The sequence below is a fragment of the Musca autumnalis genome, unplaced genomic scaffold, assembly GCF_047663935.1.
Source record: "Musca autumnalis isolate F117 unplaced genomic scaffold, ASM4766393v1 scaffold_4, whole genome shotgun sequence".
NCBI lineage: Eukaryota > Metazoa > Arthropoda > Insecta > Diptera > Muscidae > Musca > Musca autumnalis.
Genome location: NW_027411977.1, coordinates 159,403,964 through 159,431,635, shown reverse-complemented (window position 1 = coordinate 159,431,635; position 27,672 = coordinate 159,403,964). Strand labels below are relative to the sequence as shown.

The 27,672-nt window shown below is 36.6% G+C and overlaps 2 protein-coding genes across 3 annotated transcripts in view; both read left to right on the top strand.

Moving 5' to 3' along the window:
- LOC141401405 (uncharacterized) overlaps window positions 1-26,322 on the top strand; it is a 59,537-nt gene extending 33,215 nt beyond the window's left edge. The window contains exons 2-3 of one of the 2 annotated variants that reach the window (XM_073981654.1): window positions 24,304-24,477; window positions 24,543-26,322. In XM_073981654.1, the coding sequence (XP_073837755.1) occupies window positions 24,744-25,652 (909 nt within the window). In that variant the 5' untranslated portion in view covers window positions 24,304-24,477; window positions 24,543-24,743 and the 3' untranslated portion in view covers window positions 25,653-26,322. Of the gene's footprint in view, window positions 1-24,303 lie in introns of both variants that reach the window. The other variant, XM_073981653.1, reaches the window with a different exon arrangement.
- LOC141403135 (uncharacterized) overlaps window positions 8,843-27,672 on the top strand; it is a gene marked incomplete at its 5' end in the record, with an annotated part of 88,634 nt that continues 69,804 nt past the window's right edge. Inside the window, one exon of the mRNA XM_073985299.1 lies at window positions 8,843-8,900. Within this exon, the coding sequence (XP_073841400.1) occupies window positions 8,843-8,900 (58 nt within the window). The remainder of the gene's footprint in view (window positions 8,901-27,672) is intronic.

Sequence of the window (27,672 nt, the reverse complement as noted above, 5' to 3'; positions counted from 1 at the left end):
ATTTTAATGTGGCGATGTAAAAAATCGTTAAGTTGGGCCGTGCCGAAATTTTTATTTCCTCTATCACGAAATATTTTGAAATATGCAGAGAAACTCAAGGTCAAAGTTAAACTTTGAGCTTTTCAGTATTTTTCATCAAAATATCAGTGTTTTGTGTTTTTTATATCTGCCTATATATATATGACCAGACCAATAAATAAACTCTAAAAATACGAAAAGATTTAAAAAATTTGTCTCGATCAGTAAAATTTTGCAACACTGTCAGTTCGTTTTGAAAAACATTACTCTCTGTAATAGAGGGTAATAAATGAAGTTGAGCCAATGGGGGAATACTCCACTCAAACAATCGAAAATTTGTCTCAACATTTTTTTACAAATTTAAAAAAAGAATGCAAAAAAATCTTAAATTTTTCAAAAATTTAAAAAATATTCCTTGCGTTTTCACAAAACTTATATAAATCGTAAAAAATCATATAAAAATTTCCATTTGTGTAAAAAAGCTGTAATCCATATTGGAAATGATTAATTTAGTTTTAATATGTTTACTATCGAATCCCATATAGAAACTAAATATTTTTGACAAAAGAAACATTTGATTTTTGGCCAGGAAAATCAATTTCTGACTGCGATTAGAAAAACACTCTCACGTCGTGTTTTATTTCTTTTAAAATTTCTTTACATATTGCTACGCAAACAAACTTGTTTTATAAAACACACATCATTTAAGTTGTCAACTCTATATAATATCTGTCAAATAAATGAGTGTCACTCTTGGTCCGAAGGTGTCAGATAAGGCTGGGTTTTTGGAAATTCGACCTAGAACGGTACGAAAAGTACTAAAAGGTACTAAATATGGTACCCTTAGTATTAGGCAAACGCGAAGAGCTGGAATTCTGAAATTTGGAATGAGGTTCACTGATGGAGAGTTAAAAAGGTGTTCCAAAGGGTTTTTGGAAATTCGAGCTATAAGTGTACGAAAAGTACTAAAAATTACTAAATTTAGTACCATTTGGTATTACTTGAACGGATAGAGCTAAAATCTTGAAATTTGGAATGAAAATCAAGATTTAGAAGATGAGTTGATATAAGGAGGTGATTTTGAAAATGTGTACTCATGTGTACGAATAGTACTAAATGGTACTAAATTTATTACCATTTGGTATTACGTGAACGGATAGAGCTAAAATCTTGAAATTTGGAATGAAAATCAAGGTTTAGAAGATGAGTTGATATAAGGAGGAGGTTTTGAAAATATGTACTCATGTGTACGAATAGTACTAAATGGTACTAAATTTGGTACAATTTGAATTTGGGCGAACTGATAAAGTTGGAATTCTGAAATTTGGAATTACTATTACTGTTGGAGTGTAGCTTTGAGATATGGAGGTAGTTTTCGAAATTTGTATATATGGGTACGAAAGGTACTAAATAGTACCAAATAAGGTACAATTTGGATTTGGGAGAACGGATGGAGCTGGAATCCTGAAATTTAGAATTAGGATTATTGTCGGAGTGTACGAAATTCGTACTTTTGGGTACAAAAAGTACTAAATGGTACCAAATTTCGTACAATATGAATTTAAGTGATCGGATAGAGCTGGAATAGTGAAATTTGGAATTAAGATTGCTATTGGAGTGTGGGGATTGGGATTCTTTTGGAAAATCATACTTATGGCAACGAAAAGTACTAAATTCGTACTTGTGGGTACAAAAAGTACTGAGTGGTACTAAATTTTGTACAATTTGGATTTGAGTGATCGGATATAGCAGGAATTTTGAAATTTGGACTTAAAATTACTGTTGGAGTGTAGGATTGAGGTATGTAGTTTTGGAAATTTTTGGTTATGGATGCGAAAAGTACTAAATGATACCAAATCTTGTACAATTTGGATTTGGGTGATCGGATACATTTGAAATTCTGAAATTCGAAATTAAGATTACTGTTGGAATGTTGGATAGAGGTAGGTTGGGAAATTTGGACCTATGGCCACAAAAAGTACTAAATGGTACTAAATTTGGTACAATTATGATTTGTGCGAACAGATAGAGCTGGAATCCAGAAAATTTGCAGTAAGGCTACTGTTGGAGAGTAGAATGGACGTAGTTTTGAAAATTAGTACTTATGGGTGCGAAAAGTACTAAATGGTACTTAATTCGGTACACTTATGATTTGGGCGAACGGATAGAGTTGGAAGCCTGAAATTTTGAACTAAGCCTACTGTTGGAGAGTAAAATGGAAGTAGTTTTGAAAAATTTTACTTATGGGTACGAAAAGTACTAAATGGTACTAAATTTGTTACAATTTGGATATAGGTTGAACGCATAGAGCTGGAATCCTGCAATTTTTGAATTAAGGCTACAGTTGGAGGGTAGCATGGAAGTAGTTTTGAAAATTCGTACTTATGGGTACGAAAAGTACTAAATGGTACTAAATTTGGTGCAATTATGAGTCAGACGAACGGATAGAGCTGGAATCCTGAAATTTGAATTAAGGCTGATGATAGAGACTAGAAAGGAAGTAGTTTTTAAAATTCGTGCATATGAGTACGAAAAGTACTAAATGGCATTAAATTTGGTACACTTATGATTTGGGCGAACGGATAGAGTTGGAATCCTGAAATTTTGAACTAAGCCTACTGTTAGAGAGTAGAATGGAAGCAGTTTCGAAAATTCGTACTTATGGATACGACAAGTACTAAATGGTATTACATTTTGTACAATTTGGATTTAGGCTGAGCGGATAGAGCTGGAATCTTGAAATTTTGAATTAAGGCTGCCGTGGAAGAGTAAAATGGAAGTAGTTTTGAAAATTCGTACTAATGGGTACGAAAAGTACTAAATGGTACTAAATTTGGTACAATTACGATTTGGGCGAAAGGATAGAGCTGGAATCCTGAAATGTTGAACTAAGGCTACTGTTGGAGAGTAGCATGGAAGTAGTTTTGAAAATTCGTACTTATGGGTACGAAAAGTACTAAATGGTACTAAATTTGGTACAATTATGATAGAGCTGGAATCCTAAAATTTTGAATTAAGGATACAATTGGAGTGTAGGATGGAAGTAGATTTGAAAATTCGTACTTATGACTACGAAGAGTACTAAGTGGTACTTAATTTGGTACAATTACGATTTAGGCGAACGGATAGAGCTGGAATCCTGAAATTTTAATTAAGGCTGATGTAGAGATTAGTGAGTTTTGAAAATTCGTACTTATGGATACGAAAAGTACTAAATTGTATTAAATTTGGTACAATTACGATTTGGGCGAACGGATGGAGCTGGAATCCTGAAATTTTGAACTTAGGCTACTGTTGGAGAGTAGAACGAAAGTAGTTTTGAAAATTCGTACTTATAGGTACGAAAAGTAATAAATGATACTAAATTTGGTACAATTTGGGTGAACGGATAGAGCTGGAATCCTGAAATTGGGAATTGACATTACTGTTGGAGTGTAGAACTAAGGAGTTTTGGAAATTCGTACTTAGAGTACAAAAAGTACTAAATTTGGTACAATTGGGATTTGGAATCTGGAATCCTGAATATTAGTGCAATAAAATGTTCAGTGTTCGCCATTTTTAACTTTATATTGTTTATTTGTTTTTTATATCCTTTCCGCATACGAAGTAGCGGGCACTTTGCTAGTTAATTATAAACAGCTTGAGATTTCGTTAAAACTAGAGCAGATATAATACTTTTATCAATATAATAAGTTGATAGAAATTGCCACCACTATTCTTAAAATTCATTATAGAAAGGCAATAGTAATATTTACAAAAAGGTAAAACAACCTGTCATTAAGGAAGCAAATAACAATGTACCAACGATAGCTAAAATTGCAGTAAACTAAGTTTATAATCCGAATTGCTTTTTATCCTTATTGGAATTACACGCTTTAAAAGCAAGTTGGATAATATTTTTAATACTAAGAATCAAATTTGAATAAAACGATTTTAATATAAATTAGAACACATGAAAAATCACTTGGAAGTTGGAATAAAAATATTTTATTTTAGTCAAAAATATTTTAAACAGTTTGATGTAAGAGTTGGACAAATAAATTTAATCTGGGCAATTACCAAGATCGAGACCATTCTCTCCCTGACCCAAGTGAGTGTTTTGTGTTAAAATTAAAAAAAAAACTTTAACAAAACTTACTTTGTCGTGCTGTTGGAGCTCCCGCGCAGAAATGCCTTTCGGTGAGGGGTGTAAACATTAAATATTTTCCGCAAACTCCAAGTAATTTAGTCTATTTAGTCATATTGTACCGAAAATAAGCACATACTCGTACTTGATGTTCCAAATTATTTAATATGATTTGTAATTAATTCTATGAATTTTTTCTTGTGATTTTTCCTGTTCAATAGTTTTCAATCGCTCTTACTGCACAATAAATGTGCATCAAATATGTCACTCAATTACACCATGGCTGACTTCCGTATCGTCAGTTGCTTGGCAAATGACTGCAAATGTGTGAAGTATTATGTTTCTTAACGTCGTAGTACTTAACAACTGCGAAGCTACGTGTTTCAAAACTTCACAAATACGCATTTTTTACGCAGGTAAAAAGCAAACATGTATCATTTTTATTTCTGATGCAACTGCAATATTTTGACAAAGTTTAAAAACACAAAGCAACTGACGATACGGAAGTCAGTCCTTATTTCACTGCTAAAAGTTCCGCGATCACAGTAAAACATTAAGATCATAATTCTTCTTACATTCGAATGGCAAAAAGTATTAATATTTGTAAAAACATTAATTAACTAGATAAGTCTTTTAATTTTCAATGTTGCAATGGGGAGATTTTTTCAGTTAAAAAGCAATTTACTTCACTAGTCCACATTCTCGATTATAAAATAATGTGAAGAACTTAATACGGAATCGAATAGAAAAAGGTATAATATTGAAACGGTCTACTCCATAACCTTTGCTGCCACTATGAACACGATCTCAGAACCATTAGCAAGTTTGCGCAAAAATTATCAGTGTGCCCAGTCCGTTATCGACTTTTGTAATTTCAGCTACCCCAATAATAGTATATGCAGCTGAAAAGTACCACAAACCCAATTCTAAAAAATTTCAATATGACTACCTATAATAATATACCATTACCGCTTTCAAATGTATGGGTAGACGCAAAAAAATGGAAATGCCACTCAAAGAAGGAAATGAGTTTTCACCTCACCATAGCTAGCTAGGGGAAATTATAGCAACATATCCAACTGCCCTAAAACCAACCATCATGAGTGCCCAATTAAAATTACATCACGTCGATTCTCAGAAAAAAACGAAGATTATGCAGAGTATCAAAAAGAAATAAATAGAAAAATAAGTGAAAGAAAGTTCGCCCCGACAGGTATTCGAGCTCTCTATTAGGCCAGGACTGTTCCTCCGGCCTATCAACAGCCAAAGAGTGCAACTGACTTAGGCATAGTACACACTGACCAACATCATCGAAGTCGTTAATATCCAAGTCTGGTTGAATAATTACTTTCCGTATCTTTAAATAATACTTTACATATTGTTTTTACTTGCCAGAAAATTGTTCTAAAAGTACGTGGACTGTCAGTTTTGACTGTCGGTGTGTACCCCGCTTTAGCTGCAAGCATAGCCGATCCAACACAATTTTAAAAGTACGTTACAACGACTGTAACAGCATCAACAACAAAATCGGATGTAACAGCTGTTTTAGCAATATCATTTTTGTCAGTATCTACAATACGCCTCTACAAATACACACCCCCCCCCCCCCCCCCCAAAAAAAAAAAATTCAGGCTTAGCAGATGACGAAAAGACTGATCCCGCATGTAGGTACTGCTCATTGCCTAAGATCTTTGGCATGGTAGGTGCCCCACTAGCTTACCTAGGAGACCCTCGATTTCGTAATAGCTATTTTCAAGCTTGCGACGAATTCGGTTTTTAACGAATGTTGGTGCGAACGTGCCGTGGAAACCACGTTCAAAATAATATAATTGTTCCACAAACATCCCAGGCGGGACAGGGGAGACTTCTCTCATATCAATGAGTGCACGCCGATTCATATTAGCTCAATGATATGGGACCTACTGTTTATCGCCGAGTCCGAACGGCGTGTCTAAGACACCACTTGTAGAGAAGTTGTACAAGGCTGAAATACTCAGAAAATGTCGCCAACATTACTGAGGGGTATTTTGCCACCGTTGAAAAGTGTTTGATGTTGACTGGCCGGGGAATCGAACCCACGCCCTTAGCATGCATGGCGGGTGTGCATACCATTGCACGACGGTGGCAGCCACCCACGCTCAAAATTACTTTGGCTAAAGTTTCGCCTAAATATTTCCTGACCCACATCACATGATATCTGTCTTCACCGAAGATTGTACTGTCTCTCATTCCTTTCTTGATTCCTTCTCATAACCTGGGCGGCCTTTGACTTCACAATATGTCGAATGTGTCTAACTGAGAAAAATTCATTGACCTGTCATCTAATGCGTTCAGCATCCGTAAAAGTTTGTAGGTTGAGCTATTTGTTACTATATGTTGCCCAAAAGTCATAAAGTACGGGGAAGTACCAATGGCAGAATAGACTGTAGATCGTGCAGCGCAAGCGATTTTACTCAAATTCTCGTCCCACTTCTTCTGATCTGATTTCACATATGCCTTGATTGCAGAAATCACCGATCGATTTAACCTCTCAAAAGCATTGGCCTGTGGCAAATGCACTGCGGTGCAGGGTCGTCAGCAATTGGATCACCGACAGCATGTTCACTCCGCCTATAAACATAGCAATCAACTACTTTTAAGTCAGGGGTGAACGCAATATTATCTTCGATTCTCGTTGTCAACTCTTTGTACTCGTCGGAAGTGAAATTATCCTACTGTAAATCCACAAAAACACCAAGATTTTCCCCAAACCCTAACAAACTGCAAAGTCCGGATAAGTCCTCGGTGTTGATACGTTAAATGCACTGCGGTGCAGGGTCGTCAGCAATTGGAGACAGCATGTTCACTCCGCCTATAAACATAGCCATCAACTACTTTTAAGTCAGGGGTGAACGCAATATTATCTTCGATTCTCGTTGTCAACTCTTTGTACTCGTCGGAAGTGAAATTATCCTACTGTAAATCCACAAAAACACCAAGATTTTCCCCAAACTCTAACAAACTGCAAAGTCCGGATAAGTCCTCGGTGTTAATACGTTAAAGCGCATCAGGAACTATGTTCTGCGACCCTTTTCGATGTTCTATTTTAAACCGAAGCCCGCATAGGCCGTGCGCTTAAGTCAGTCTGGGACATGAGCCACTTTAGAGAAGCATGATCAGTGATCATGGGCCTGAACATTTCTTAGCCCATTGTTTTATAGAACCAATACACCATTAGTTTTATTCACCATTGGTATAATGTGATTATTAAAATGTTATTTTGAATCCTTTGAAATACCGAGATCAATAAACGATACTGCGGACATCAAAACTGTCCCATTAATGTTATAATACTCTGAAATGGGAGAATTAATGGTAAAGTACATATGTTTACATTTTTGTAGATTAAGGTCCATTTTGTTAAAACCATCCACACAGCGAAACTATTTAGATAATTTTGAAGGACTTATGAGTATAGTAAATTTTGACATCATGTGCGTACATAAGTAATTGAATTGTACACCGATGAGGGTAAATCATTAAAAAAAAGTAAAAAATAAAACTGGAGCACCAGATGGAACACTAATCAACTTTGATTGATAGTCTTCAAACAGAATTATAGCTATATTACATTACGTTTATTTCATGTGTATGTTTTGAATTTTTTTGTCCTCGTGTAATTCTTTGTGTGTGCGAAAAATGACATTTTACATAATTTTTGCTATTACACCAGTATATGTTTTTTTGTGTGACATAACCTACAAATCAGCTGTTTTCTATTTATTGTACATACAAAAATAGGAAGGGCTCTAAAACGAAAAAGTTACACATGGGTTCACACATCATTTTGATAGATGAAAATTTTTATATGGATCACACTATGTGTACAACATGTAGATGTAAAAAATGCAAAACATACACATGAAATACACGTAATGTAATATAGCTATTAGCTGGGATCTGTCATGTAAGTAGGAAGAAATCCATGACAATAACTGTTTAATTTAAAATCTAAGTTTTGTTTTGTTGTCAATTGAATAATTTTCATACATTTGCATACGTTAGAATTTTTTACTACTTTGCAGTACAACTTTGCGCTTTCAGCACAAAGTAACGAGAAACTAATGCAATCAGCGCCACTTTGCAGCACCTACGCTTTTCTGTTGTTTTTACAAACATTTAACTCCCCACATAGTGGTGTAGGGTATACAAATTATTAACGCGTTAACGATATTTTCATTAAAAATGCTCTCGTTTGTTACAAATTAGTTGTGTTCCTTTACTTGCCTGAGGTTACCATTTCTTGCCATTTTTAAACTGCAAAGAGTTCCTTAACCCCAAAAAGTGGTAAAACTGATTTTTCGACATTTGTTTGACGATTATTTGGCAATGAGAAAATTACAAAAACAAATTAAAAACAGTGAAATGAAAGAACATTGAATTTTTATGTTTCTTTTTGACATTGCTACTTTCTATAATTTTTCTCTTCCTTTACCGGTCATGGGATAGTTTTCTCTTTTAGCACTTTTACCATTCAAAAGTAAAGGAAAAAGCTTGAATAATTTAGATTTAAATTACTGTTTGTTAACAATGGGTTAACACATTTTAGTCCTTAAAGGGTTAACCTCGTTTCGATCTGTCAACGTCAATGTCAACGACTGTCGAATGGCGCCAAAGCCTCCACCTTTCTTCATGTTATGATCGTTGACACTTACTTATTCTCGTCTCTTCTATCTCTCGATACGAAGTCGCGCTCCCCCGCTATTGTGCAAACCAGGTAATCTGTCTTATTTATTATTATTATTAATAAACTCGGCCTTTGCCATTATTATTTAAAACTAAAACCCCCACTATTGTGTTTTTATTTATTTATCGGTTTGGGCTTTGCATATTTCCCCGCATTGTCGCAAACATTGGTCCATTCGTACCGGATTACGAACGAGCTATTTTCAAAAGAAGTAATTGTTTTCTTCTTTTTATCTATGCAAAGCATCAACATCATCATCATCAACACCATCAATACAGTCCACCACCACATCTTCTCATTATCACCATCATCTTTTTTACATTAAAAACAAACAAGTACGTACAGTGAAAAAAGTGCCGGTGGAATTAAATAAATAATATTCTTAAAAAGAAATAAATATCCAAAAAAATTGTGTAAAAACAACAACAATCGCGTCGTTTATAGTCTTTGTGGCCGTTTTACAACCCGCACCCCGTCCCCCTCCGTCTTGAATGCAAATATTGTTTTGCCGACGGCAATTGAAAATAAAGGAAAAATCAAAATAATTGAAGAAAAGTGTATTTTTTGGCTTTTCAGATGAAAATAAAATATTGATGTGCGGTGTCATTTTAATGTGTCATCCCCATCGATTGGTGTAATTGAAATTTTAAAATTGTTAAATTTTTTGCAAAATTGCATTTTTAATAATTAATATATTATTATAAATCACCCCCAATTGCATTGGTTTGTTTGTTCGTTCGTCCACTAGTGATCAGTAATAGGTGTACCTACACACAAACGCCATAGAAATTATACGGCTAATATCGTTGCCTAGTCGGTCAGCCACTTGATACTTACTATATACATACCATGGCACAATTACCCAGGTAGTGGCATCGTAAAATTTTGAATATGTTATGTCAAAACTTTCTTTATGTTGTTGGGGAAATTACAACAAAAATATTTTTTTATAAAGGGATTTGACTTTTCATATTCGATCAGCTGGTGTGACACCACTACCTGGTTGTTCTGCCATGATACATACATAAGTTCGGTATTGTCTGTTGTGTTACAGGTGAACCTCAATATACGCAACGTAACATATTATACAGGTGACCCTCGATAAACGGAACCAACATAAAATATTAACATTTTTTGAATTTTATTTTCGATTATTATTGAGTGATAATTGGGAGTTAGAAAACGACGTTTTTGAAAAAATTAATAACGCGTAAACCCTACGATCGGTCAATACGACTTTTTTAAATAAAAAAGTGTTAAAATTGATATTTTTCGTGCGGAATTTGAAATTTTTAATTACTCTTGCAGATTTTTGATTAAAATTTATATTTTTTAATATTTATTGTTGGATAATACGCTACATTCGGTAGTTCGATTGCCTAAATAGTAGGTAAACTATGGAAATAAAAGTTATAAAATCTCAAAATTTTCGTTGGAAAATAATAAAAATTAAAATATTTTGAATTTTTTGTGCGCGAAAATACGGTTTTTGGAAAATTACCGGGAAAAATACACAATTTAATAAAAATATAACCATTTTTATATTTTTGGAATATATTTGAAATCTTTATTATTTATTTGAAATTTTTCACTTTTTGCGTCGTATCTTTGCATTTGGTTGCTAAATATCTCATCGCAGATTATAATTTTGGTGATTATAGACCAATTTTTTGATATTTCACTATTGTGTGAGAGGTTCAAGGCATTTATTTCGCGAACATTTTCGATTTCTTTGGCCCTATAGTGCGGTTTCGTTAGATTTTCAGAAGCTTTTGGTATTTTTCTTGGACCTTTGAAAAATTCGGTCGATTTTTTGAAACTTTTGGAGTTTGTGGATAACTTTTTGATCCTTTTGTGGTTTCTTCATATATCGTGCGAAGTAGAATCAGTATAATTTTTGGTTTTTGGATACATTATAAGAGCAAATCATGCTTTAGTCCTTCCCTCCTTGCTTGTTGTAGTACAGATTTCGGGAAACTTGTTCAAAATGCCATTCACCCCAATAGATATGTTCACTAGAACTTCGGATGCGGTCATCCAGTTTAATGGTCGTTTCAATACGATGCGTGATGAGCAGCTTGATATTCATGCGCTACAGTCTCATCTTAGTGCATTAGAAAAACTTTGGACACAAGCACAGGAAAAATTTGAAAGGTGCTGTGATTATATGATGTCTTCAGTAGAGACGACGAAAGAGGTTATCGATGCGGTCGATCAGAAGTACAATTCGTCATTTCAAACTTATGTCGACTGCCAGTCAGCAATTAATAGGAAACTAGGGCAATTCAAGAAATATCGTACCTCCTCTATTAATTGTAGTATTTGTGGTTCGGTTGCTTCGTTGATAGAAACGCCAGGAGAGAATTTAGCTAAGTCGCCTAAAGAAAACCCGCAAGCAACGCGCAACAATTTGAGTTCTTCGACTCATGCTTCTCGCGAAAATCATTCGCAGATAGAAACTCCGCTTTCCTCTATGGTGAGAAATAAATTTAGGACTATGGATGAAGTTTCTCATTTGGATTGTGTCCACAATCTTGCCTTCCGCCTTGCGATACGGACATTTTTGAAGGCGATTTCCATTCGTGGCCAACCTTTAGGGATTTGTTTACGGCTATATATATTGTTAATGGTCGTCTTACCGACGTAGAAAAACTTTGTCATCTCGTTAGGAAGACTTCTGGTGAAGCTCGCGAGATTGTATCGAGGTTCCCCTTAATTAATCGTAGTTTCGAGCTCGCGTGGATGGCACTAATCGAAACTTATGAGAATCCCCGGCTTCTGGTTCACAACCAATTGAAAGTTTTGTTCGATATTCCGGTCCTCTATAGTGAGACTAGTTCGGGATTAAAGTCGATCCAACGTGGTATCAACGGATGCCTATCGTCGATGTCCGTGTATGATGTCAATACAGAAAATTGGGATCCGATATTAGTATTTTGTGTCTCCAGAGATTGCCAAAAATTACTCAGACTCTTTGGGAGCAGAGTGTTAAAGACAAATCCTTTCTTTCGTCATGGAAAGACTTGGATGCCTTTCTCACTGAGCGAATTCGTACGCTCATGTGCCTTCATGATATGCGTGGTACAGATCACTCTAAGCGGTCAAATAATAGTAAAGTTCAAGCGCATCATTCGAATACTAGAGTTTCAGAGCCACCGCGTTCTCCCCGCGCTTCGAAAGGTTCAAATTGTATAATTTGTCAAAATCAGCGTCATAAATTGTATGACTGTCCCCGCTTTAAGAGTCTTAAACCCGCAGATCGGTACAAAGTAATGAAACGTCATCATTTTTGTATTAATTGTCTTAGGAACGATCATGAAGAAAGAATTGTGATAGCAAACGTCAGTGTTCGAAGTGTAATAAGACCCACCATACTTTGTTGCATCGGGAGGATATTACATCGAATAATTCAACTCGAACTTCCACAGTGACTAGCCATACCCCCCAAAATTCGAGTGCTACTTCTTCGACTGTTCCCCCTAATTCGGAAAATTGCGCACCATCCACGTCCGCTGGTTGCTTGCCCCGACAAGTGTTTCACGCCGCGCAGAACAAAGCTGTACTTTTAGGTACCGCAATGGTGAATATTGTTCATCTAGGTGTTTCGTACCCTGCTAGGGCGTTGATAGATCCTGCTTCAGAGTCCTCTTTTATTTCCGAGCGACTCCAAACTCGTTTGAAGCTTCCTGTTCGTTCTGCGAATGCTGTAATTTCAGGAGTGAGTTGTTCACACTCGGCCACTGCTAGTAAAGCTTGTCGTATTCAAATTAGCAGTCCCTTCGACCCTTCTCTGGAATTAGAAACCAATGTTTTAGTTTTGCGTACCATTTCAGGAAATCTCCCCTCTTTTATAGTTAACTAGCTGACCCGGTCCGCGTTGCTGGCCCGTTGTTTGGGTTCTCCGTGTAAACTTTAGTTATCTATCCAGTATTGATACACCAATAATTAGGCATCCCTCTAGAAACTTCATAATATAAATCAATGTTTTGACATAAATTCCATGTAATGGTATCCCCCAAATTTAAGATATAAAATCTCTTTTATTATTCCCTTCACCATAAATCGACAGTTTAAAGCACTTTGTGACCCACATATAATGGTCGGAGCACGTCAATTAGCATTGCTATATATTGGATTGTTGGGGGTCGTAATTATTACTGCAGAGAATTTTTAGTATAGGTCCACGTTTTAATATAGCTCCCATAGAACGGTACCGGCTGATTTTCGCTATTTTTGAGGATTTAACATCATTATCACACCGAAATGGCTGAAATCTGGTTTTAATATATTTTAAAGAGGAAAGCATAAATATTCGGATCGACCGAAAGACACACCTTTTTATTTGCGCTCGGTATGTAACAGTTATAGGTTCACGTTTTGATATAGCTCCCATAAAACAGTACCTCCCGATTTTCGATAGTTCAGAGATATAGCCACTGTTGGGGGTTGTAAACAGTCTTGCAGAGAATTTCAGGATACGTCCTCGTTTTGATATAGCTCCCATAGAACGGTGGCGCCTGATTTTCGCTATTTTTGCTGGATTTAATCTCATCCAGCCCGGTCGAACCTAACGCCTTTTTTCTTCGCGCTCTATATGCAATAGTGGTAAAATACCCCTCAGCGAAATGTATGTTCCTTCGGGATATGTATGGCAACATTTATATAATTCATAAAAAAATTACTTCTATAAATTGTAGTTGTTATTATCGAGATTTTGCTGTATTTAGAAAATGTATCTTTAACTAGCTATTCCAATGATTGAAATCAATGCTCATGAAGTTTCACTTCCCACATTTTGAGATTTTATCCGTAATTATAATAGTTTCAAAAATCGAACACGATCGCGGTATTCTGATTCCAATGATGATATTGTATTGTATATCAATAACTGTGTCTGATTTTCAATCGATCTTTCTGGAAATTCGATCATGTGACATCTCAAGTTATCGGGATTTTACTGTATTCCAAAATGTGGAGTTGATCACGCTATCCCACTTATTGTTTAGTGTTCAGCGTTTATAGCGTTTTTAGGCACGCTTACAAAATAATGTATATTATCTGAAATAATAAATGTTTGCAAGTTTTGTGATGACCGCGATATTTCACTTTTGGCGATATTTCACTTCCGCGTAGACCATTCAGGGTCAAGACAGTAATTACAGTAGTATTGCAATCTGTAAACAATACGTTCAAAACTATCATGGACTTCAGATTTTTTAAAATAGTTCACGAACGCGCTATCCCACTTGTTCAAGCGAGTTTTTTTTATCATTTTATATGTATATTAATTGAAATAATACATTTTTGAAAACTTTGTGATGACCGCGATCATTCAGGGAAAACAATCTGTAAACAATACGTTCAAAAATATCAAAGATTTCAGATTTTCTTAAAAACATTGTGGGGGAAGACCACCGGTCACTACTCTTAGCCGTATAAAATCAGCTTACGGCAGTTCTAATTAATTGAAATAATACATTTTTGAAAATTTTGGTTTGACCGCGATATTTCACTTCCGCGACGACCATTCACGGTCAAGACTGTAATTACCATAGCATTGCAAACAATTTGTAAACAATATATTAAAACGTACCTTGAATTTCGCGGTTTTCCTAAAAAAATTGTGGGGAGGACCACCGGTCACTACACTTAGCGGGATAAAAAAATAGATTACGACCTATTCTCAGACCTAAAAACTCCACATACAAAATTTCATAAGATTTCCCAATCGATTTTTCGGAGTTCCTATATAGTGACATCTCAATTTATCGGGATTTTACTGTATTCCAAAATATGGCGTTGACCGCGTTATCCCACATAGTGAAGCCAGTGTTATAGCGGTTTCGTAGTCACGCTTACTAAAATTAGGTATATTATCTGAAATAATACATTTTTGAATTATTTGGGATGACCGCGATATTTCACTTCCGCGACGACCATTTTCACCACCGGTGTTCCCAGTACATTAGTTGAAATTTTCAAGAAAATCTATTCAGCCGTTTTTGAGTCTATTCCGAACATACAAACAAACAAACATACTAACATACACACATTGCCTTTTATATATTAGATTAAGGTCGCAAATTCCCGATCTTCGCTTGACAGATGTTTACCTTTTTGAATCTCGTCCTGTCGATTTGCTGTTAGGTGCTGATCTGTATCCCAAAATATTACTAGATGGTTGTCGTCCCATTTTGTCTGGAGCACTACTTGCTCAAAATACTGTATTTGGCTGGCTTGTTACGGGTCCTGTCCCTGCAGCACAAGTTCGAGCTTTTGCCACTACTATTGAGGTAGCAGAGGAAGAAAAAATCAACCAGACCCTTTTGAGATTCTGGGAAATCGAGGAGACTCCCAAACGCAAAATATTATCCCCATCGGACCGTTTTTGTGAGGAGAATTACGTCCGAACTACTCGTAGTGACTCAGAGGGTAGGTATATTGTTACGCTGCCGATTAAATCTGAGATTCTTTAATGCAAAAACCTGAAGTAAAACTAGTTTACGACCAAGTATTAACGGAATATTTGGAATTTGATCATCACCCCGTGATAAACTCTAAAAAACCGACCACGAAACTTAGAGTAGTGTTTAATGCCTCAAATAAAACTTCGAATGGGCAGAGTCTTAACGACATATTGCACGTAGGTCCAACGTTAAAGCAAGATTTAGTTCTTTTGATCCTCCGTTGGCGTATCTTCAAATTCGTGTTTAACTCGGACATTACTCAAATGTATAGGCAAGTTCGTGTGGATTCAAAGCATTCGCCTCTTCAGAGAATTTTGTATCGGGATTCAACAACAAAACAAGTCCAAGACTATGAACTACAGACAGTGACGTTCGGTGTAAATTGTGCACCATACTTAGCGATTAGGTCGCTTCTTCAACTGGCAGATGCTACTGAGTCAGAGTTTCCCCTCGCGGCGCATATATTGCGAAAATGTATGTACGTTGATGACGTTTTAGCGGGAGCTCACGACATCGAGACTGCATTGGCAGCTAGGGACCAGTTGATTAGGGCACTATCGTCGGCAAAGTTCGAGCTGAGAAAATGAACAGCGAATAGTAGAGCTATTTTGGATCGTTTCTCCCCTGAGCATTTGGTAGATGCTCAACTTTTATCGTTTGTAGAAGCTAGTAGTTCTAAACCCTTGGGCATTAGGTGGAATGCGCGTTTAGATTGTTTCTTCTTCGAAGTGAGTCCTATTGTCAATAAACATTTCACTAAAAGGGAAGTTCTTTCGGCAATTGCAAAATTGTTTGACCACGTCGGTTGGTTGGCCCCTGTGATTGGTTGGGATGATCCACTTCTGGCAGCCACTGAGGCTGAATGGAGAAGTTTTGTTGAAACTTATCCCCACGTTAACTCGATTAGGATACCTAGATGGGTTCAATATGTTCCAGGATTTTGTGCTGAACTTCATGTCTTTTCCGATGCCTCGGAAAAGGCATACGCGGGGGTAGTCTATATACGTGTCGAGTCCCCAGATGGAAACATTTTCGTTAATTTGCTATCGTGCAAAACAAAAGTCGCCCCGTTGAAATCAATTTCGCTGCCTCGCATGGAACTTTGTGGAGCAGTCTTAGCATCAGATCTATTGAAAACTATTGTGCGGGAAATAGATCTGGAATTTAATCAAATTTATTGTTGAACAGATTCGACGATAGTTCTTGCTTGGTTGAAGAGAACCCCCTCTACTTGGACGACATTTGTAGCCAATGTGTCGAGTCCAAGAAAATGTTGGCAATTACACATGGTACCATGTCAAATCAGAAGATAACCCCGCGGATTTAGGAAGTCGAGGTTTGTCTCCGGTAGAATTGTATGCCTCCCCCTATGGTGGAACGGCCCTAGTTGGCTAGATAAAACAAAATCGGAATGGTCTATTCGTGATCTGGCTCCGATTAGTACTGAAATGGAAATGCGCCCGGTTAAATGTCGCTCCTCTTTTTTCCGTCGACATTTAAAGAGATTTTGGAAGATTTTTCTTGTTTGCGTAGAGCTCACTCACTTCATTGTATACGCGTTTAGATTCATTCGTCAAACGCATCCCCGGTATAGAAACCATTACTACTATCTTCTACAAGCATTTCTTCGGCAGATATTATTGACGCACGTAATTATTGTGCAGTTACGGCTCAAAAAATATATTTCGCCAACGATTATAAGAATTTGTTAGACAAGAAGCCGTTATATAGTAGGAGTTTGTTAGCTCCTCTAAATCCTTTCGTAGATGACAATGGCGTCATGCGAATGAATGGTAGACTGGTAAATTCGCCCACACTTACACCTTCGGAACGTAATCCTATTATTGTCCCCTATAGGAGTGCCTTTGCTCTACGGTTGGTAGAATATACTCACCAAAAATGTGTTCATGGTGATATTCAGTTAATGATGCGAACTTTGAGATTGGAATATTGGATTCCTTGTATGAAAAATTTGGTTCGGTTGGTTGTTCGGCGTTGCAAAGTGTGCCTTTTGTTGAAGAAACGGGCTTGCAGTCAATTTATGGCTGCCTGTTCACGTGAACATATTTGTTTTGTAATACTTAAAGATAATGAATGTCTTGGTGAGGGTTGCATGTGTAGATTCGAGTAATTTTGTTAAATAGGGATCTAGTTTAAATACAGTCCACTTGTAAACATGTGGCAAGCAGACCTCCTTATCGTGGGAGGTCGTTAGAAGAAAGGAGATAAGAATTTCCATTGCCACATGTGGTATGTCTGAAATAGATTGGTACAGGCAATCTATGAGCAGTCTAATAACCATGTGGTTGCTTGCTACATGTATGCGCATGTAAGATAAGAATATTTTACGACCTCTCCATAAGATTGTATGGCAGATGCGTTCGTACACATACATATGTGCACTCTTTCTATTTTCTACGCACTAGTTTAAGTAGGTTAAGATATATTTTTGTATTTAGTTATTAAGAACATTTTTACTTTTAATAAACAGTGCATATATAGCATTCAACTGGGAAAGACGTCTTGTTCTTTCCACGGTACGGATCCTTATTTACACTGCCCTTCCCCCAGAGAGAACAACTCCTAATCGGCCTTTTACAAATACTGGCGTGGACTTCGCAGGTCCATTTGATGTGAAATCTTATCTAGGTCGGTCTTGTAAAATAACCAAGGGCTATGTATGTGTCTTTGTGTGTTTCTCTACAAAGGCAATTCATTTGGAAGCAGTGTCCGATTTGTCGACTGCTAATTTTATGGCTGCGTTACATAGATTTATTGCTCGACGTGGTTGTCCCCATTCCATTTTTTCGGATAAGGGAACAAATTTTGTTGGAGCTTCGTGAGAACTTTAAAGGAATTTTAAAGATTTCTTCCGAAAAAGCGCTGACTCCGTCTCCTCGTCTTTATCAGACCAGGGCCTATCGTGGCATTTTATACCTGCTGGTGCCCCTCACATGGGAGGGTTATGGGAAGCTGGAGTCAAGAGCTTCAAGTTACATTTTCGAAAACAATCTCGAAATTTAAAATTCACGTTTGAGGAAGTAGCAACGGTGTTGGCTAGGATCGAAGCGTGCCTTAATTCTCGTCCTTTATGTCCAATGTCGGACAGTCCAGACGAAATAGTGGCACTAACGCCAGGTCATTTTTTGATTGGTGCCCCCTTGTTAGCCCCGCCTGAACCTCTCATCACAGAGCAACCATTAAGTCTAGTCAATCGGTTTAGGAAAGTTCAGGCCCTTGCCCACCAGTTTAGTTTGAAGTGGAAAGATGAATATCTCAAGCATTTGCATATGAGATATGTATAAGTGGAAATTTCCACAACGAGAAATAGCGATAGACGATCTAGTTGCTGTTCGTCATAATCAGCTCATCACAGAGAAACCATTAAGTCTAGTCAATCGGTTTAGGAAAGTTCAGGCCCTTGCCCACCAGTTTAGTTTGAGGTGGAAAGATGAATATCTCAAGCATTTGCATATGAGATATAAATGGAAATTTCCACAACGAGAAATAGCGATAGACGATCTACAGTCGACTCCGCTTTACTGAAACGGACAAAAATTAGCATATTTGTTTCAGTTATCCGAAGTTTGCGCTTGAACTGAAAAATTTTCCAGTTATCCGAACTTCGCATAAGTGAACATTTTTTCAGTTATCCGAATTTCGCATACATAAATAAAAAAATTCCGCAATCCAATCGTATACCCTTTGTAAAAGTTAGAAAAAAAGACACAAACACATTTTTATTATGTTAAACAAATTTTATTTGCGAAGAGATCATATAAAATTAAATTAATAGACATTCTGTCTAACAATGACAAAAATACTTTGATACATAACTAAAAGGAACTTCAGTCTTTTCATTTAAGTAAAAATAAAAACAAACTTAAAAATAATATATTTGGAATTCAGTCTTTTAGAATGTAAAATATATTATAGGAAAAATAACTTATTTGTTACATTGGAAATAATCTTCTATATTTTTCTGTGTCATCCGTTTTATATTTAATTGACACATTACGTTTTCAAGGTCGTGCATCTTTTGTCGTGCCTCAGGATTATCTCGAAAATAATCAATTAAAACATTTATGGCAGCAAAAGCTTCTCTTAAACTATGTTTTGCCGATATGTTTTCTTCAATTTCAATATTTTCATGAGCATCTTCTTCATTATTTTCTGTTGTATTCATTGTTATATACTCAACAATGCAATCATCACGCAAGCTTTCACAACAGGGCTCATTTTCATCTGCAGTAATAAGTTCGTCCATATCAATTCCAAATTCATCATCCATAATTTCAATGTCTTGGTTTGTATCTGAGACTTCAGTCAGAGAAAATCCAGCTTTTTTGAAACAATTTGCAATACATTCTGACGTAACGCTATTCCATGACAATTTGATCATATTTAGGGCTTCTAACAAATCAATTTTTTTTGAAAAATCTTGTGGGGGTAGACCACATTCTAAATGCAAGATTTGCTTAGAAACTAACCGTTTTCGGTAGTGCAAATTAAAAGATCGTATTATTCATTGGTCAAGAGGTTGAATTAGGGAAGTTATATTTGGTGGAAAAAAATTATAGTTATATTACTTAAAACTACATCATCCATTATTTGGTGACACGATGCGTTGTCAACAAAAAGAGCAATTTTCTTATGATTTTCTTTAAACATTTTGTCCATATCTTTTTGGATTTCCGACCACAATATTTTTGTCATCCATGCTTTAGAATTAGAATAATAATTTACTGGAATTGTGTTGTTCCTAAAACATCTTGGTCTTTTGGATTTTCCTACACAATAAATTTGTTTGTCATTGCCAGTTGAATTCGTTATGAACAAAAGTGTTAAGGCCTGCGTACATAAGCCGCTCGGCTTTCTTACTTAATTCATTTCTGGTAAAGCAATAAAGAAATGTCAGAACCATATTTCAATTAGGTCGAACTTGGTCTTTGGTCTTTTACCAGAAATGAATTAAGCAAGAAAGCCGAGCGGCTTATGTACGCAGGCCTTTACTCTATCTTTAGACATCTTTTGTCCTGATGGTGCTTCATTCCTGTTAGCTAAGGTTCCACTTGGAACAAGTTTGTAGAATGCTGACTCGTCAGCATTATATATGTTGTCAGCTGAATATTCTGCAAGGTATTTTGGGAGAATTTTGTCTACCCAATTTTTAGCTTCTTCGGTATCAGCGGAACTTTTTTCATCATGAATGTTTTTGAAATGAATATTTTCGCGCTTCTTCCACCGTTCGAGCCAACCGTTCGATGGTTTAAAATCCACATTGAACTTTTTTGCAAAATCATTAGCTTTCTCCAACAACAATGGTCCAGTTATTGTGGGCTGTTTTGATCGCATATCTTTAAACCAAATTAGTAAATCATCTTCTACATTTTTATGCGATCCTGTCCTTTGTCGTTTCATTAAAACATTTCTGTTTTGATCCATTATATTGGTGATACTTTGTTTATGTTTTACAATTCGACTCTTCTAGGAACACCTGATTTCAGTTTTTCTAAAATTGCCATCCTTTCTTTAAAAGACAAACACTTATTTTTTGAAATTTTGCCTGTTAGGGCGAAGATCATTTTTTTAATGATTTTATTAATTTTCTCGTTTAGAGTTAAGCTTAATGATCTGAAATTATTTGCAAGTGAAAAAGGAAAGCCATGGACTCGAACCCACATAGTCACCAAATTACGTTACCTGGTTTCATTGGTGGTAAAGCAAATCTTCGGACGTATCGACTATGTAATGGCTTCTTTGTCCTAGAACTTATCGTTTTTCAAATGCAAATGTGTTTTTATACATTAACGGATATTTGGCCGTTGAAATGTATTTTCTTCACAACAACCGCTTTTTGCGATGCCTTTGAAGTTATGAGTTTTGGCGTTGAACGCTAACACGCCGTGACAACATTTTTTTTTGATATGTTTTCAAGGACGTGGGTTCAAATCCCAGCCGGGCTCAGCCTATTTTTTATTTTTTGAAATTTTGCCTGTTAGGGCGAAGATCATTTTTTTAATGATTTTATTAATTTTCTCGTTTAGAGTTAAGCTTAATGATCTGAAATTATTTGCAAGTGAAAAAGGAAAGCCATGGACTCGAACCCACATAGTCACCAAATTACGTTACCTGGTTTCATTGGTGGTAAAGCAAATCTTCGGACGTATCGACTATGTAATGGCTTCTTTGTCCTAGAACTTATCGTTTTTCAAATGCAAATGTGTTTTTATACATTAACGGATATTTGGCCGTTGAAATGTATTTTCTTCACAACAACCGCTTTTTGCGATGCCTTTGAAGTTATGAGTTTTGGCGTTGAACTCTAACACGCCGTGACAACATTTTTTTTGATATGTTTTCAAGGACGTGGGTTCAAATCCCAGCCGGGCTCAGCCTATTTTTTATTTTTTGAAATTTTGCCTGTTAGGGCGAAGATCATTTTTTTAATGATTTTATTAATTTTCTCGTTTAGAGTTAAGCTTAATGATCTGAAATTATTTGCAAGTGAAAAAGGAAAGCCATGGACTCGAACCCACATAGTCACCAAATTACGTTACCTGGTTTCATTGGTGGTAAAGCAAATCTTCGGACGTATCGACTATGTAATGGCTTCTTTGTCCTAAAACTTATCGTTTTTCAAATGCAAATGTGTTTTTATACATTAACGGATATTTGGCCGTTGAAATGTATTTTCTTCACAACAACCGCTTTTTGCGATGCCTTTGAAGTTATGAGTTTTGGCGTTGAACGCTAACACGCCGTGACAACATTTTTTTTGATATGTTTTCAAGGACGTGGGTTCAAATCCCAGCCGGGCTCAGCCTATTTTTTATTTTTTTGAAATTTTGCCTGTTAGGGCGAAGATCATTTTTTTAATGATTTTATTAATTTTCTCGTTTAGAGTTAAGCTTAATGATCTGAAATTATTTGCAAGTGAAAAAGGAAAGCCATGGACTCGAACCCACATAGTCACCAAATTACGTTACCTGGTTTCATTGGTGGTAAAGCAAATCTTCGGACGTATCGACTATGTAATGGCTTCTTTGTCCTAGAACTTATCGTTTTTCAAATGCAAATGTGTTTTTATACATTAACGGATATTTGGCCGTTGAAATGTATTTTCTTCACAACAACCGCTTTTTGCGATGCCTTTGAAGTTATGAGTTTTGGCGTTGAACGCTAATACGCCGTGACAACATTTTTTTTGATATGTTTTCAAGGACGTGGGTTCAAATCCCAGCCGGGCTCAGCCTATTTTTTATTTTTTGAAATTTTGCCTGTTAGGGCGAAGATCACTTCACACATTTGCATTTGAAAAACGATAAGTTCTAGGACAAAGAAGCCATTACATAGTCGATACGTCCGAAGATTTGCTTTACCACCAATGAAACCAGGTAACGTAATTTGGTGACTATGTGGGTTCGAGTCCATGGCTTTCCTTTTTCACTTGCAAATAATTTCAGATCATTAAGCTTAACTCTAAACGAGAAAATTAATAAAATCATTAAAAAAATGATCTTCGCCCTAACAGGCAAAATTTCAAAAAATAAAAAATAGGCTGAGCCCGGCTGGGATTTGAACCCACGTCCTTGAAAACATATCAAAAAAAATGTTGTCACGGCGTGTTAGCGTTCAACGCCAAAACTCATAACTTCAAAGGCATCGCAAAAAGCGGTTGTTGTGAAGAAAATACATTTCAACGGCCAAATATCCGTTAATGTATAAAAACACATTTGCATTTGAAAAACGATAAGTTCTAGGACAAAGAAGCCGTTACATAGTCGATACGTCCGAAGATTTGCTTTACCACCAATGAAACCAGGTAACGTAATTTGGTGACTATGTGGGTTCGAGTCCATGGCTTTCCTTTTTCACTTGCAAATAATTTCAGATCATTAAGCTTAACTCTAAACGAGAAAATTAATAAAATCATTAAAAAAATGATCTTCGCCCTAACAGGCAAAATTTCAAAAAATAAAAAATAGGCTGAACCCGGCTGGGATTTGAACCCACGTCCTTGAAAACATATCAAAAAAAATGTTGTCACGGCGTGTTAGCGTTCAACGCCAAAACTCATAACTTCAAAGGCATCGCAAAAAGCGGTTGTTGTGAAGAAAATACATTTCAACGGCCAAATATCCGTTAATGTATAAAAACACATTTGCATTTGAAAAACGATAAGTTCTAGGACAAAGAAGCCATTACATAGTCGATACGTCCGAAGATTTGCTTTACCACCAATGAAACCAGGTAACGTAATTTGGTGACTATGTGGGTTCGAGTCCATGGCTTTCCTTTTTCACTTGCAAATAATTTCAGATCATTAAGCTTAACTCTAAACGAGAAAATTAATAAAATCATTAAAAAAATGATCTTCGCCCTAACAGGCAAAATTTCAAAAAATAAAAAATAGGCTGAGCCCGGCTGGGATTTGAACCCACGTCCTTGAAAACATATCAAAAAAAATGTTGTCACGGCGTGTTAGCGTTCAACGCCAAAACTCATAACTTCAAAGGCATCGCAAAAAGCGGTTGTTGTGAAGAAAATACATTTCAACGGCCAAATATCCGTTAATGTATAAAACACATTTGCATTTGAAAAACGATAAGTTCTAGGACAAAGAAGCCATTACATAGTCGATACGTCCGAAGATTTGCTTTACCACCAATGAAACCAGGTAACGTAATTTGGTGACTATGTGGGTTCGAGTCCATGGCTTTCCTTTTTCACTTGCAAATAATTTCAGATCATTAAGCTTAACTCTAAACGAGAAAATTAATAAAAGACAAACACTTATATTTACTGGACATGTCTGATTTCTTTGAAAAAATTGAATAGAATGTTCCTTTTTGCTTATTTTGTTTTTGTTTCACTTATCCAAGAAACATGAATTAGAAAAATCAAGTTATCTAAATGTGAATAATCGATATCAATTATTACATGTTCCGTCATTATCTTTTCAGTTGTTATTATGTAAACTAGATGGCATTATCGAGTTATTGAAAAATAGATGGCAATATTTGTTTTTTCAGTAAAGCGGAGTAATTTCAATAGAAATTGCAATAATTGACTTCAAAGATCATTTCAGTTATCCGATATTTTCAGTTATGCGGAGTTCCAGTAATGCGGAGTAAAATGTGAGAAATTGACCTAAAAATTTAAAGGTGCAGAAACTCAATTACAGTTATCCGATATTTTCCAGTAAAGCGACTTACAGTAAAGCGGAGTCGACTGTAGTTGTTGTTCGTCATGATCAGCTTCCGCCCACGTCGTGGAAATTAGGGCGTATCGAAAATGTTTTTCCAGGCACCGACGGGCACGTTCGAGTCGCGGACGTTCGAACCGAAAACGGCGTTGTAAGACGGCCCATTACAAATAATATGGTTCTCTCTCGTTATATAGTATGTCGATGAAAATCTATTCGGAAGACGAACTTTTGAACGTTGATGACAGTATTGTTATGGAACCTAGCCCCACCGATCCTCAAACTGGAATGTCGTCGGCTGCAGTGGAAGAAGCCCTTGTTGAGCCAATCGCGGCTGTAAAAATATCCGAGCCCGGGTCCGAGTCCAATAATGAGGATTCATCTGCGGCACTCGCCTCTACCAGCGACACCATGCAAACCGAGTCCGAATCCATCTCTGTGGGTTCATCTGCGGCTCCGGTCCCCGCGTCTTCCCCCCAATTTGATACCATACGAACCGAGTCCGGATCTTTGGGTCCATCTGCGGCTCCGGTTGCCACACCTCATTCGGGGGAGTCGGCCAAAAGCTTAAGGTCCGAAACCCATAAGGTTTCATCTGCGGCCTCACACAAATGTCGCCTTTGTGATCGCATGCACCCGCTGGATAGATGTAGTGACTTCCGGGTTATGAATGTTGACATGCGACGTCGCATTGTCGTAAAATATAATGACAGCGTACGGTGTTTATCTAAATCCCACCAAGCTAGGGACTGCCGAAGCAAAAGAAAATGTGCCGTATGCAATGGAGAACACCACACGCTCCTTCATGAAGATGCGAAGACCGTGGTTAAACCCACAAATAATCGTCAGCGTCGTCCGCAGACCGATTATAGATATCGGCCACGTAACAGTCCGTATAGTCGTCCGTCTGATAACGCACCCCCCTCGCAGACAGGATTGGTCGGCTTGTTGTCCCTCCAGACAGGTATCTGCCTATCCCCGACTTTGATAGTCAAGATTGTGTCGTCCGATCGGCCCACTATTGTGAGGGCGGTTTTGGACCAATGCAGTAGGCAGAGTCAGATATGTTTCTCTCTGTGCATAGTCTTCAACTCCCTACTTCTATGATCGAAGGTAGCCAAATACGTCGCCTGACCGTTAGTTCGATCTATGACCGGAGTCAGTCCATTTCAATTGTGGCTGTGGTGACCAATTTGGACCATGCGCTTACGCCTACAGCGGCAATCCCAGAGCGCATTCATGACTCATTTTTAGGTCTTCCATTGGCAGATCCCGATTTTAATAGGGCTGGTCGGGGGCCTTGGTACTCGGGCCGGAAGTTTATGCCAGGGTCATAACTCATCGGGTGTAAGCGACGCCAGGGTTGCCGATAGCCCACTATACCATTTTTGGTTGGGTGTTGTCGGGCATATGTAACATATAGTGTTACCAACATGTTTTTTGAAAAAATAGAATGAATTGGAAAAAAATAAAAAAAAAAAAATTGAATTGAAAACATTTATATTTATGTATTGTATTTTAGTTACAACATCGCAATGTGTTGTAAGGTGGCCGGCATGAATAATAATAATTTCTTCCCAAAACTAAACAGTATACATGTTAACTCATTAATCATTTTCAAACACACGCCAACATGTCGATAAACCAACGGTCATCTGACACCAATCTTCAAGTACAATAAATTGTCACAGCAAGACACTTGACTGCAATAATGCCAAGCAGACAAAATAATAAAATGTAATAACAAACTAAATAAAAACTAAAGAATAAGGAACATTAGCTTAAGCAAAATGTTTGTTACCTTTGTTGTGGAAATAATGAATTGTTAATTAAGAAATGTTAATCTAAGCAAAATGAAAATTTCGTAAAATAATTTTTTGGAAATAAAGATTCAGTTTATTAATCAGACTCAAATAAAATGGTTCTATTTTATTATAAACCGCTTAAATTACATCTGTACATACATACCCAAAATTTTGTTACAAAATAAAAGTAATTCACTAACTAGAAATTCTGGATTGCAGTTGGAGTCCATGTCGAAACGGGAACTGAAGATGGGATGATAATATGAAAACCTTTTGTTAGAAGAAACAAAATTATTTGAGCTGTTCATGACCTAAGACGTACATTGTAAAATTAGGAATCTACAGAAATCCCACACTTTCAACTATTATGCTACGTTTTACGGGTGGTTGGACCGACCATCAGGCATATTAGAACGTTATTTTAGTGGGCGGACGAAGGCTAAGCTTGGAAACATTTATACCACAAATCATTCGAAAATTGTATATTCGAATTATTTATTTCTATCCTATAGTTCGACTTGGCTGGTAACCCTATTTTTCAATGCCAGGCAGCTTTTTTCCACCTTTATTTATATTCGTCCTTCTGTATCAGAAGATTTGATCATCAATATTTGTCATCGGAATCTTTGACAAGTTGATGGTGGCTTAGAAGGCTAAGACTCCGGCAACCGTGTCACTTGGTTGTCAGAGTCCCAAGTTCGAATACCAGCCTGGCTCACCCCGAAATCATTTTTGTTTTGCCTTATTAGGGCGAAGGTAATTTTTAGAGTAATATTTTGTACTAATTCTCTTTTCGAGTTGAGCTGCTTATGACCTAAGAGTTACATTGAAAAAATAGGAATACAACCGAAATCCCACACATTCAACGATTATGCTACGTTTCACGGGTGGTTAGACCGATCATCAGGCATATTAGAATGTTTTTTAGTGGGTGGGCGAAAGATAAGCTTGGAAACTAGCATTTATACCACAAGTTATTCGAAAATTTTACATTCATTTACCTTGCAAAGTTGGTGGGTGTTGCAAGGCCGACGGAATGATCAATTTGCTACGAGATTTTTAGTAAGCGCTTTTTTATCAACTTTGAAACTCGTCCCAAGGATGTTTTTCTCCTTGTTAGATTCTGTCTACTACCATAAAATACGACTTTGTACTTCTTACATTATATCAAAGGTAAACCAATATTCTAATGAGAGAGGTTTCTATAAAGCCCGCTTCCAGCATATACGCGAGAGTTTAAACTAACATCTTGGTAATAACGTCCCACGAACGTTAAATCAATAAAAATTCAGTCGACTACGATTAGAAAAAATACATTCACG